Source organism: Neoarius graeffei, chromosome 12, assembly GCF_027579695.1.
Source record: "Neoarius graeffei isolate fNeoGra1 chromosome 12, fNeoGra1.pri, whole genome shotgun sequence".
Lineage (NCBI taxonomy): Eukaryota > Metazoa > Chordata > Actinopteri > Siluriformes > Ariidae > Neoarius > Neoarius graeffei.
Window position 1 is genome coordinate 66,837,209 of NC_083580.1, and position 13,624 is coordinate 66,850,832.

The 13,624-nt window shown below is 43.2% G+C and overlaps 1 protein-coding gene across 2 annotated transcripts in view; it reads right to left on the reverse strand.

Annotated features, from left to right (window-relative positions):
* ppp3ca (protein phosphatase 3, catalytic subunit, alpha isozyme) overlaps positions 1-10,728 on the reverse strand; it is a 145,942-nt gene extending 135,214 nt beyond the window's left edge. For both annotated transcript variants that reach the window (XM_060935186.1, XM_060935185.1), the window contains exon 1: positions 10,486-10,728. In XM_060935186.1, the coding sequence (XP_060791169.1) occupies positions 10,486-10,534 (49 nt within the window). In that variant the 5' untranslated portion in view covers positions 10,535-10,728. The remainder of the gene's footprint in view (positions 1-10,485) is intronic.
* Between the last annotated feature and the right edge of the window lie 2,896 nt (positions 10,729-13,624).

Here is a 13,624-nt window from a genome sequence, read left to right on the forward strand (position 1 = left end):
TATGCCGTCGAGTCTACCTAAGACGGTGTATGTTTGTCGGAAGCATTTTCCTGAGGAATATTTCCACAACTTGGGACAGTACAGGGCAGGTTTTGCACATCAACTGTCACTGAAGCCTGGGTCCGTACCAAGCATCCCTGCCGCATCAGCCACAAACACTGAACAAGTAAGTGTATAACTGGTCGTTTTGCCGTGTTTTAAAATCGGTGCGTTAGCCTAGCAATGGCTACATTAGCTGTGCAGCTAACCGCTTCCTGCAGTTAGCCAGGTAATCTGCGCTACAAAACTAAAGAGCATGCAGCATGCTCTGTTAAACTGAGTTTAGTCTGGAAATTGACTGTAACTTATGAGCTTATGTTTGACTATTGCTCCGCAATGCATGTCTTCTGTTGGATAAGCGATATGTTGTTGTAGTTGCTGCTTCTATCCTCTTTGGTTATGGAGTGCGTGTTCAAGCCTAGGGTATTATACGTTCGTAAACTACCACTCCGAACACTCTCACTCTCTGTTCTCTGTGTCACGTTGAGTTTACGAAAGGAGTCCGAGGGAGAACGGGGTTTTGTCTTAGCAGCGTGGCTACAGGCACTGATAGCAGCGAGTATGTGTGTGCGCAGCTTGGCCAAGCCCCTCCCCCTCCCCCATGGCCCGCCCCCACCCTCTACCCTTCCCGCCTCCTGCTTCTCATTAGCAAAATGACGCACTGGGAAAAGCGCTGAAATGGGGCTTTCTCCCAGGAGGCTATATTTACGTGCCGAGGGTTCACTTCGAGAAAGGCTGCGGATACAACATCCGGAAGCCTCCACGAGCCCATTTAAAGCATCAACAAACCACCATGCCATGGGACCTTTAATGCTATTTATTACAGTATGCACTCGCTTGGCCGCTTTATTAGGAAAACCTTCATTCATGGACCTGCTCATTCATGCAATCATCCATCGCCAGGTCTTTTGGGAAGTATGTACCCACTGTAGCGTCAGATTCCTGTTCATGGCTGCCAGAAATAAAACCCCATCTGATCTTCTGCTGTTGTAGCCCATCCAGCTCAAGGTTCAATGTGCATTCGGAGATGCTTTTCTGTCCACCATGGTTGTAAAGAGTGGTTATTGGGTTATTGTAGCTTTTTTATCAGCTTGAACCAGTCTGACTGTTTTCCTCTGACCTCTCCCGTCAGTGAGTTGTTTCCATGTGCAGAACATTCACTGAAGCACTCTTCTTGAATTGCCACTGCATCTGATTAGTGAGTTCACTAGATACTTCTTTTCTATTTGAAATGTTTCTGCTATGATAAGATGCACCACAACAAGTCTAAGTGTCTTCTAAGTTGTTTGTTCTAAGATGCTTTGGTATGGGCATCACTGAAAATTTAAGTTACTTTGCGTTGTTGCTTGTATGGCATTACGCTACCCTTAATGTAGATCTGAAATGGTTAACAACATTAGCATTAGCACACCTCATCTCATCTCATTATCTCTAGCTGCTTTATCCTGTTCTACAGGGTCGCAGGCAAGCTGGAGCTTATCCCAGCTGACTGCGGGCGAAAGACGGGGTACACCCTGGACAAGTCGCCAGGTCATCACAGGGCTGACACATAGACACAGACAACCATTCACACTCACATTCACACCTACGGTCAATTTAGAGTCACCAGTTAACCTAACCTGCATGTCTTTGGACTGTGGGGGAAACCGGAGCACCCGGAGGAAACCCACGCGGACACGGGGAGAACATGCAAACTCTGCACAGAAAGGCCCTTGCCGGCCACGGGGGCTCGAACCCGGACCTTCTTGCTGTGAGGCGACAGCGCTAACCACTACACCACCATGCTGCCCCGCATTAGCACACTTTAGCTGAAATATCCATTTAGATATGCAAGGGATGCACACATAAAGTGTCAGCTGGCTGTTCAACTTAGCACAGTCCATGCATGAAAAGGCAATATGCTGGAGGCAGGAGAGCTCAGAGGACTGCAGTCTGTATGGAGCTGATTCTGGGGCAGGATGGTATGCTGGTGCTGGTGAGGACGGGGATGAGATTTACTCCCTGAGAGTTGGAACTTCAAGGTTAACCCCTGTTAGCGAACTAACTTTCTGCACTTGGTCAGTTGTAAGTGCCGCTGTGTGATGCTATGTGGCTTTTCCTTTTGTGTTTTCCTCAGCCCCTGTAGCCACATGTCCAATTTCATGCTTCATGCCTTAAGCTTGCATATTCTAAATCTTCAGTTCTCATCTCTCTCTCTCTCTCTCTCTTTCTCTGTCTGTTATTCTGTCTCTCTCTCCCCATTTTATTCTTTCCTCTATCATCCAGCATTTGTGCTCCATCTCTATCTGTCTTTCCCCCGATGCATCTCATAGATCTCAGCAAAGTTTCATTATGTAAGAGAGCAGTGTGCAGTAAAACACTGCTGTGAATCAATGCTTAAATAATTCACCCGCACTGCTAAATAAAGCCAGCGAGCGTATATCCTGCATGCAGATCGCCCCAGCTCCCTGCTCCCCCTCTCAGCCTTCTGGCTATTACACCTTCCCATTCACCTCTTCACCATTCACCTCTGTGGTGTCTGCTGGAAGCAGACCCTGAGCACGTGGACACGTCTCTGTTCTGCTATATGACTATTTTGTGCAGATAATTTAGTATCAGATTACACATAGTGTGTTTTACACACAGCAGCTCTCTGTATAATAGATGGATTTTCAGAGCCTCGCACATTAGATAGGCCATTAGAGCGAGCACTGTGTGAACATGACCATTCAGGTCCATTCAATCTTCTACATTTGATTAGGCAAAACACGTACATTTAGATATTATACAGTCATAAAAGAAAGATGGATGAGACCATTTCACTCATTAAAGCCTTGAAGCAAGGCCTTGTGGAATGGTGTTTGTGAAAAAAAAGCATCAAGCTAGTGATCAAAACTGGCCATAAGTAGAAGACGTCTTCGAGCGTTTTACATAGGATGTTTTCTCTGAGAACTTCAATATCCATGATTATTCTATCCACATTCACTGGATATGAGCAATCGCGCGCTCTGATTGGCTGCTCTACTACTAGGCTATCAGCTCATATACCGTGAGAGAGAAAAACAAAATGGCGGAGCATGTTGCTGAATTAACCGAGGATGAAATAAAAAACTCTACTCCAAAACAAAAACCCAAAAAGTGTTATCAAGTATTTAAAAGAAACAGAAATAGCTGAAAGAATATATATTAGGGTGCATCAGTTGCCCTCACTTTCATAAAATCTGATGCATTTTTGTTTGGGTGTTCCTTTTCACCAATAAAGACATCCTGTAAAATTTTTTGACCATATTCAAAAGTCTAATGGTGGCACCATGAGGTTCATTTTTTGCCAAAAAAACGCTTATGTTTTCGCGTAAGGTTTGAATCACAATGTTGAACTCCATTTATTGATTTCTTGTGACCCAGAGATCATGTTAAGAACCTTTGCAAGGGATTGAGAAGCATTAATGTGATTCATAATACATTTGTATTGTTTAAAAGTAGTTGAACAATGATTCAATGAACAGCTAAAACTCAAACTGTGCTTGATAATATATTTAGAATATGTACTAAAAATGTGTATCTTAGATATTTGGTATACTCTATAAGGTGCCATAATGTTTCATGAAAAGTGATCAAAATTTTGTCATAAAAGTCATAAAATAGCAGCTTTTTCCATAACTTTGAGCTCCTGGTGCCACCATTAAACTTTTGAATTTTGTCAAAATATTTCACCCAGTGTGTTTTCTTACAAAAAGGAACATAAAAACAAAAATGCATCATGATCGGAGGAACTTTTCATTTTTAGGGGGCAACTGATGCACCCTAATATATATATATTTATGCACCCTAATATATATATATTTATGCACCCTAATATATATATATTTTTTTCCATCCAATATCACCTGTTCCACACTCCAGTGTTCCACACTCCACACTCCAGTGTTCCACACGCTCTTTCTTAAAATCCAGTGAATGTGGATAGAATAAAACAGTTATTCCACTCAATCTCGTTGTACATGGATTATAGCCAGCTTGGCGTTACACGCCTTGTCAGCTATCAGCTCAATTTTGTGGAATAACTGTTAATGATGTACTACTCTTTTATTATTGGTGGTGCATGTTGAGATAAACCGTCATGACAGCAAAACATCATACTTGTACAGTTCATTTTAATTCTAGCATCTAACAGTCACATACAGTGACTGACCTTTTCGTCCAAATTAACACTTTTCGTTTGTTTGCTGTTTGGTTTGATTTCCTTTCACACTAAACAGACCAAAAAAAGAAAGAAAAAAGAAAAAAAGTTGACTAAGTTTTGTCTAGTTCTGAAAACCTACTTATAAACTTCAGTCATTGGTGAGAAATACAATTTGATTCAAGCAAACAAAATGTTGCATAATTTACATGAAAACACATTTTCACGCTTTTCAGGGAATTTTCCACATCTGTCTTGAGAATAACTCCAGTAATCAACCAGGTCCTGCCAGCACTAACACAGTTAATGCCCTAGAATCAAACTCTGTAAAGTAGGCTACTCAGAAACATCCTTTTGGGACCCCGATATGTGGCTAAGTGGCATCTACAGCACACTAAACTCCTGTCACCAGACTAGGCCATTTATTACTGGGACTAAGCGAGCCAAGCCAGCTGCTGACCTAAATGAAACCAGGTGCCAGTGTGAAATAATATTATTGTCAGGTATGACACAGCTTTCCTGCCTTTAGAGGAAATGAATGTGTACCTGAATGTGAAGACATTATGTTACACTCTAAACCCAAAGCAAATTAAATTTGGAGAATAAAAGAACAAAAGACGCTGATGTATGAATCTTCATTTATCTTCAGTAGCCAGTTCAGAGATGTGATGAATCTGGAGGAAAAGCAAGGATACACCCTGGAAGGGCATGGCACCATACACTAACACACTCATTCACACCCTGGGGCAACTTAGAGTCACTTACCATCTATGTTTTGTGGACAGTGGAAGGAAACTGCAGTACCTGAGGGATATTACAAGGACACCTGGATAACATATAAAAGTCCACACACTCCACTGGAACCAGACCTCAGGTTGGAACCCAGGATATATCCATCTATACAGCTTATCCATCAGGGCCATGAGGGAAACTGGAGCCAATCCCAGTTGACGGTACACCCTGGGCAGGTCGTCAATCTATTACACACAACCATTCACACCAATGGACAATTGAGTAGCCAGTTGACCGAATCCACATATCTTTGGACCAGAGCACCTGAAGGAAATCCATGCAGGCATGGGGAGAACGTACAAACTCAACATGAAAAGGCCCCAGTCAACTACGAGGTTCAAACCCAGAACCTTCTTGATATGAGACAGCAGCACTGCCCACGGCACCATCATGCCGCTCACTTGTTAATCTCATCTCATCTCATCTCATCTCATTATCTCTAGCCGCTTTATCCTGTTCCACAGGGTCGCAGGCAAGCTGGAGCCTATCCCAGCTGACTACGGGAGAAAGGCGGGGTACACCCTGGACAAGTCGCCAGGTCATCACAGGGCTGACACATAGACACAGACAACCATTCACACTCACATTCACACCTACGGTCAATTTAGAGTCACCAGTTAACCTAACCTACATGTCTCTGGACTGTGGGGGAAACCGGAGCACCCGGAGGAAACCCATGCGGACACGGGGAGAACATGCAAACTCCGCACAGAAAGGCCCTTGTCAGCTGCTGGGCTCGAACCCGGACCTTCTTGCTGTGAGGCAACAGCACTAACCACTACACCACCGTGCCGCCCTCACTTGTTAATATTTGTTATTATATTTACTTATTAAGTTATTACAGAGTTTTACAAACAGGACCGAGACCATTACACCATGTTCAAATAATTTCAAAACATTCTGTATCATCTCAACAGCACTTTACATGGTCTTATCCAAATCGACATTTTATTCAAATTGCCATTATTTATACTGGCTCAGTTATTGAGCTTTAGATGAATTAATTCCACAAATGAACTCCCTACAAGAAACATATTAGCATAACTAGCATCATTTTAACCCATTTGATTCAAGTTAGCAGTCATATTGCCATAAAACTATAATAATAATAAATAATAAATTTTTAATAGTAGTTGACGGGTATCTCTATCGTGCTTCTCATCATCACAGATTTCTTTTATTTTTTTGAATAAATACACAAACCTCTTTTTCCACGGACTCCATAATGAACTTTTATTAAAGCAAATTAAATGTTATACTGTATATTGGTTGTGTATATACACCGATCAGCTGTAACATTATGACCGCTGACAGGTGAAGTGAATAATTTACAGTTATTCCACGAAATGGAGTCGTACATGAGCTGATAGCCGACGAAGCACGTAGTGCCGAGTCGGCTATAAGCCATGTATGACGAGATTGAGTGGAATAACTGTTTTATTCTATCCACATTCACTGGATTTTGAGAAACAGAGCATTTTTATTTTTTGCAAATTCGATAAATAAAAACTTTGTACAAAACTTCAGACAAAATCATTTCCGCTTAGAATGTGAACAGATCGGCGAAATGACAGTAGCAATTTGTGAAAAATGCTATATTAATAATTCTTGAAAAAAAAAGATATGTTTCCATGAAATACTTTCATTCCATATTTTGTTGCTTTTTTCTTGTATTTTTGGGAGTTTTATTTTCGAGTAGAGTTTTTATTTTGTCCTAGGCTGGTTCAGTAACACACGCTGCCATTTTCTTCTTCTTCTTGAGGGTTTTTTTTTTGCGATAGGCAAAACAACTTAAATGTGCATTACCGCCACCTACTGGGCTAGAGTGTGGAACAGGAGATACTTGAGGAAAAAATATATTCTTTTGGCCATTTCTGTTTCTACTATTAAATACTTGATAAAGTGATATATCTGACTTGATGTTTTTCTTTCTTGTTTTTCTCTACTCACGGTAAATGAGCTGATAGCTTAGTAGTAGAGTAGCCAATCAGAGCATGCGATTGCTCATATCCAATGAATGTGGATAGAATAACATTGATTATCTCATTACAACGGCACCTATCAAAGGGTGGGCAGCAAGAGAACAGTCAGTTCTTGAAGTTGATGTGTTGGAAGCAGGAAAAATGGGCAAGCGTAAGGATCTGAATGACTCTGACAAGGACCAAATTGTGATGGCACAAACTACTGAAAAATTAATGGTGACCCTTTTCTGTTTTAGCCAGCATTAACATTTTCAGCAGTTTGTGCTATAGTACCTCTTGTGTGGGATCGGATCATATGGGCTAGCCTTCGTGCCCCATGCGAATCGATGAGCCTTGCCTGCCCATGACCCTGTCGCCGGTTCACTGGTTGTCCTTACTTGGACCACTTTTGGTAGGTACTAACCACTGTATACTGGGAACACCCCACAAGCTGTGCCATTTTGGAGATGCTCAGACCCAGTCATCTCGCCATCACAATTTGGCTTTTGTCAAAGTCACTCAGATCCTTATTCTTGCCCATTTTTCCTGCTTCCAACACATCAAGTTCAAGAACTGACTGTTCTCTTGTTGCTTAATGTATCCCACCCCTTGACAGGTGGCACTGTAATGAAATAATCAATATTATTCATTTCACCTGTCAGTGTTTTTAATGTTATGGCTGATTGGTGTATTCGGAAACATAAAGTTAGTTATTCAACAATGATCTATAGATTGTAAACTTGTCGTAGCTCATGCATGCATTTATGAAAAGCTGTATCTATTATTCATTTATTCTTTATTCCAAAGAACAGGCGCACAACTCCTCTGAGAATAATAGCTAATAAATCCTGACTGACTGCACAAACCAAAAACAAACGTCTCAATGAATGCCGATATGCTGCCTGATGATGTTTGAGCTTGCCATAAACATCAAATATACCTTATAAAGTGGCACTGCACAGACAAGTAAAGACCGTTCTTACGTTTGTCTGTGGCTCTGCAATATAGTAAATTCCTTTTATTTGTCTTATTCACTGAGGTTGTTACAAGCAGTTGTCGTTGACGCATTTGCTCATGATAAAATCTTTCAATTACACACAAAGCCTCATGGAGCTGTGTAGTGTTGGGTTGAGTTTCGGAGTGTGTTAGCACACATTCAGTCTATCAGTGAGGCTGATCTACAAGAGTGCATTCCCACCGATCCAGCTATAAGACATGTGGGGAGGAAACAGTCAGTGGCCTGTCACAGTGACTGTGTGGACGTTCTGTTAAGCTGTGTTGAGTGAATATCCTGAGGTCTGTGTGTGGGTGCAGGCCACCATGACTCACTACTGTTAGTGACTGTGTCTGTACAAATAAGGCTTGTTAAGGTTACTTTTGGCTTCCTGAACAGATTTCTTACGGTTTTCTTTCTCTACAGTCTTGCAAACCATAACAATAAAACAAAAATATGGATCTTTACTGTTAACAGTGCATCAACTTGCACCCTTGGCTACAAAGCAGTGGACTCAAATCTTTCCATTATAACATTTTTAGAGATGTGTCTTTTCAATAGGGTGAAATAGTTATGACTACTGGAAGATAGAGGCAAAAAAAAAAAGTTACCATGACACTATGTTAAAATACAGAATATTATTAGTGTCGGGCGGCACGGTGGTGTAGTGGTTAGCGCTGTCGCCTCACAGCAAGAAGGTCCGGGTTCGAGCCCCGTGGCCGGCGAGGGCCTTTCTGTGCGGAGTTTGCATGTTCTCCCCATGTCCGCGTGGGTTTCCTCCGGGTGCTCCGGTTTCCCCCACAGTCCAAAGACATGCAGGTTAGGTTAACTGGTGACTCTAAATTGACCGTAGGTGTGAATGTGAGTGTGAATGGTTGTCTGTGTCTATGTGTTGGCCCTGTGATGACCTGGCGACTTGTCCAGGGTGTACCCCGCCTTTCGCCCGTAGTCAGCTGGGATAGGCTCCAGCTTGCCTGCGACCCTGTAGAACAGGATAAAGCGGCTACAGATAATGAGATGAGATGAGAGATTATTAGTATCATTTGAAAAGAACTGAAGCACCTGGGAGTATACAGAGCAAACTGGGAGTATGCAGAGTCTTCAAAACCATGAACAAGGAACAAATTCAGGTATAATGATCAGGCTATTCCAAAGCAGAGCCAATGCTCATGTGAACCAATAATGAGGTTGGGATTTGCTGACCAGGCTCTTCCAGAAACTTCTTGATGATCATGATCATGTCTTAAATATAATGCAAAATATGAAATTAGGGTTTCCAAATATCAGTATTAAAGGACAAAGATGAGTCTCTGTTGGTGCATTGCTGCACATTTTAAAATATGTTTAAGGTCCTTCTGCAGGTCAGTGCCAATTTATTTTTGGCAGTGCAAGGCTCAATTAATGCTCGAATATTTGGCACAAAAGATATAACAGATGAAGTGCATTTTTTCCCAACATATTGGCAAATGTGCCACGAGCTTAAATGCCACAGGAATTTTGTTCTGCATTGCAGTATCATTCGGAGAAGACGACTTCGGGATAAGTCATTTTTATTGTAGACCAATTGACTGGTAAAGACATGTCATTAGCAGGTACACAGTGGTGTACACCCACCCACACAGACACTCGGAAAATCTTTAATCGAGATGGACACCTAGAGACTATTAGAAGAATTCCATATATATCAGTGTCAATATAGATATGCAGCCTGGGCTAATTTTCAGCAAAGTGTTGCTCGAAATAAAAACGAGTCTACTGGTCTATCATCCATTGTCTGTCCTGCATATCCTGCTGAGGGTCACGGATGAGCAGGAGCCAATCCCAGCCAACATTGTTCGAGAGGCGGGGTACACCCCTGACAGGTCTAGTGGTGTAGTTGTAAGAAATATTACACGATCATCATCCAGACACACGGTGCATAGATACAAACACATCATTTAAACGCAAGGGAAGCCAACCAGATGATACAGTTATTCAGTCTCCACACAGACCGCATTAGGGTGTCGAAGCCATTATTTTATAACCCGACCTTTAGCTATATGAAATGAAGGCAGCTTTTTTGGGATCACATAACCTCAAGGTGGAATCCCCCATCCTATGTTTCCATGTCCAAAAAATACAAAAGAATATCAGACAGTGCTTGAACACTTATGCCAGTGGAAAGATCTTGGATGATCTTTATTTCTGTGCATATGATGGAGTGTGTGTGTGTGTGTGTAGCCAGCATGCGCCCTCTACCACTGTGCCAAACGCAATCCTGCTGCATCACCGCCTCCACAGAAAGTGCCTGCCTCATCCATCCATCCATCCATCCATTAGATCAGACATCCTGCAGCTCGAATCCCTCCACACACTGCTAATAATCTGACTCCCTTTCGGCCCCCATGAACACAGAGAAAATGCCATTATTATCAGACATATGCATCATCCAAAGAGCGTGCGCGCCCGGCCGATTGGGTTTTGATCGACGCCCCCGTCGCGCATTTTCAGTCCCAGATCGAAACCCCTAAGTGAAGGTGCAGAAATAGCTTCACACTTACATTTCACTACCCGATCGGTGGCGTTGAGGACCATGTCGGCGTTAGACATCTTCCTGTGCGGCTGATGTCTCCGGGCGAACGGTTATTGTCCCTCCTCACAGAGGAAGTGGCTTTTAGGCTCGGTGTGCTGGCGCGGTGGCGAGCTGCGGGTGCTGCAGTGGCATCACCTTGGACACTCTGTCCGGCTCTCAGCAACGCCTCTGGACAGGAGGTTACTACGCCACTATCCACTAAAGAGTCGCGTTAAACTAGAAAAGGGTGGATGCTGATGCTGATGCTGCTGAGGCTGAGCTGAGGATGCTGCTGCTGCTGCTGCTGCCGTGATGATGATGATGATGTGGGGGAGGATGGAGGGAGCGGATAGGGAGGGGGCTGGAGAGAGAGAGAGAGAGAGAGAGAGATCGGGACAACCATGCATGAGCATTGGAGAAGGGAGAAGGGAACTCCCACGCACCCATCTGAAGGGGCTGCCTGATGCTGCCATCAGGTGGATGTGAGGAGGGGTTTCCCGACAACAAGACACGCCATGTTTGCTAATCAATATCCACTTCACGCAAGAGTCTTTGGCATCCTGTTCTGCATTATTATTATTATTATTATGGAAAAAAAAAACCTCAACAAAAGCAAACTAATGATCTTTTTATTGCAAGCACCAGCTTCAGCTTGAGCTTCAGCACCTGGGATCTGATTTTGGTCATGTACTGTATCTGCTGCAAAGAAGGATAAAAAATCTGCCAGTTTAGCAAAACCCAGGGCTTCCCTTCAGCACCGCCCTAACACTGAATGGCAGCTACCAATCAAGGCGCACTGAGCACGCTGAAGCCATATAACCCAAGCCGACAATAATCTCATCTCATCTCATTATCTCTAGCCACTTTATCCTGTTCTACAGGGTCGCAGGCAAGCTGGAGCCTATCCCAGCTGACTACGGGCGAAAGGCGGGGTACACCCTGGACAAGTCGCCAGGTCATCACAGGGCTGACACATAGACACAGACAACCATTCACACTCACACCTACGGTCAATTTAGAGTCACCAGTTAACCTAAAATGCATGTCTTTGCACTGTGGGGGAACCGGAGAACCTGGAGGAAACCCACGCAGACAACATGCAAACTCCGCACAGAAAGGCCCTCGCCAGCCACGGGGCTCGAACCCAGACCTTCTTGCTGTGAGGCGACAGCACTAACCACTACACCGCCTGTGTGGGATTATGTTTTACGAAATAGACATATTTTATACCAAAAGGAAATTATAGTGGGCAGCACGGTGGTGTAGTGATTAGCACGGTCACCTCACAGCAAGAAAGTTCTGGGTTCGAACCCAGCGGCCATCGAGGGCCTTTCTGTGTGGAGTTTGCATGTTCTGCCCATGTCTGCGTGGGTTTCCTCCAGGTGCTCCGGTTTCCCCCACAGTCCAAAGACATGCGGTTAGGTTAATATGGGATGGCCTTGGGCTGAGGTGCCCTTGAGTAAGGCACCCAACTGCTCCCCAGGCGCTGTTAGCAGGGCTGCCCACTGCTCTGGGTATGTGTGTGTGCTCATTGCTCACGTGCATGTGTGTGTTCACTGCTTCAGATGGGTTAAATGCAGAGAGGAAATTTCACAATTGTGTGATGAATAAAGTTGTGCTTTCTTTCTTTCTTTCTTTTATAAATAAGAGGAATGCAATCAAGCAACATATGCTTGATATCTAATGGTTTTTAAAACAGTAGGTTATAGACCCACAGGTGAATGAGTTTACCCGCAATACTATATTAGTCTATTACTCGAGGTCCTTTCTTCTTCTTTTTTTTTTTTGTACTAATAGTTGTGTTAATAAGGAGCTTTTACTCTGAAATCTACATATTAGGGAGCTTCACTGAGCATTGTTGCTGCCTTCACAGTCAGCCACAATATAAAAGTCACAGCACTAGCCAAGAGAATAGACTGCACTCTCAAAAAAAAAAAAAAAAACTTGGTTGATCTAAAATGTTTTATAATAAACCCACAACAAATTTCTTGGCCATCTGAAAGGTCTCCAACTAGAACCATTATCTATCCAAAGAATAGTCCATCCATTATCCATAACCGCTTATCCTGTGCAGAGTCGCAGGCAAGCTGGAGTCTATCCCAGCTGACTATGGGCGAGAGGCGGGGTACACCATGGACAAGTCGCCAGATCATTGCAGGGCTGACACATAGAGACAAACAACCGTTCACACTCACATTCACACCTACAGTCAATTTAGAGCCACCAATTAGCCAAACCTACATGTCTTTGGGGGAAACCGGAGTACCCAGTGGAAACCCCCGCAGACACAAGGAGAACATGCAAACTCCACACAGAAAGACCCTCATCAGCCACTGAGCTCGAACCCGAACCTTCTTGCAGTGAGGCGACAGTGCTAACCACTACAGTACCATGCCACCCCTGAAGAATATATCCAAAATCACATAGTATGTCAAAACTATACACCACCTCCAGTACAGTAGGGGAGAGCAGGGAGACTTGGGATGAGTTTTCAGCTTTTGTAGATTGTGTGAAATTCTTTGCAGGTAGCGTCACATTCATCTTGCATTAGAGAGTATTTACTATCCCCTCTTACCACAACATTAGTTTCTCAGTTTGTCAGAAATATACTGGCCTTCTGTCATTTTTTTTGCAGGGAGACATGGGACATTATGTTGGGAGACTTGGGACAGAGTAGGGAGACATGGAACAAAAATAAAATACCTAGCTTAATCCTACATGTTTAATTTTTATGATCAAAACTTGTGACATATGAACTGTATGGACACACAGTGCTGGTACAGCAACTTTACAAAACAGTTCCATTCTCAAGAAGGAATAAAATAAACTTAATCCTCATTCAGGGACACGCCCACATTTTTAACAAACATTTTTTAAACTGTTTTATATTTGCAAACCACGAGAAAAAAACGGTAACATGATGAACTGTCCCAACTCTCCCCATCTGAGCATTTTGAGAAAAAAAATCCTTAAATGTTTTTTTTCCCCCAGAATTTCCATCCATTACCTGAAGCCGCTTATCCTGTCCTACAGGGTCACAGGCAAGCTGGTGCCTAGCTGACTACGGGCGAGAGGCAGGGTACACCCTGGACAAGTCGCCAGGTCATCACAGGGCTGACACATAGACA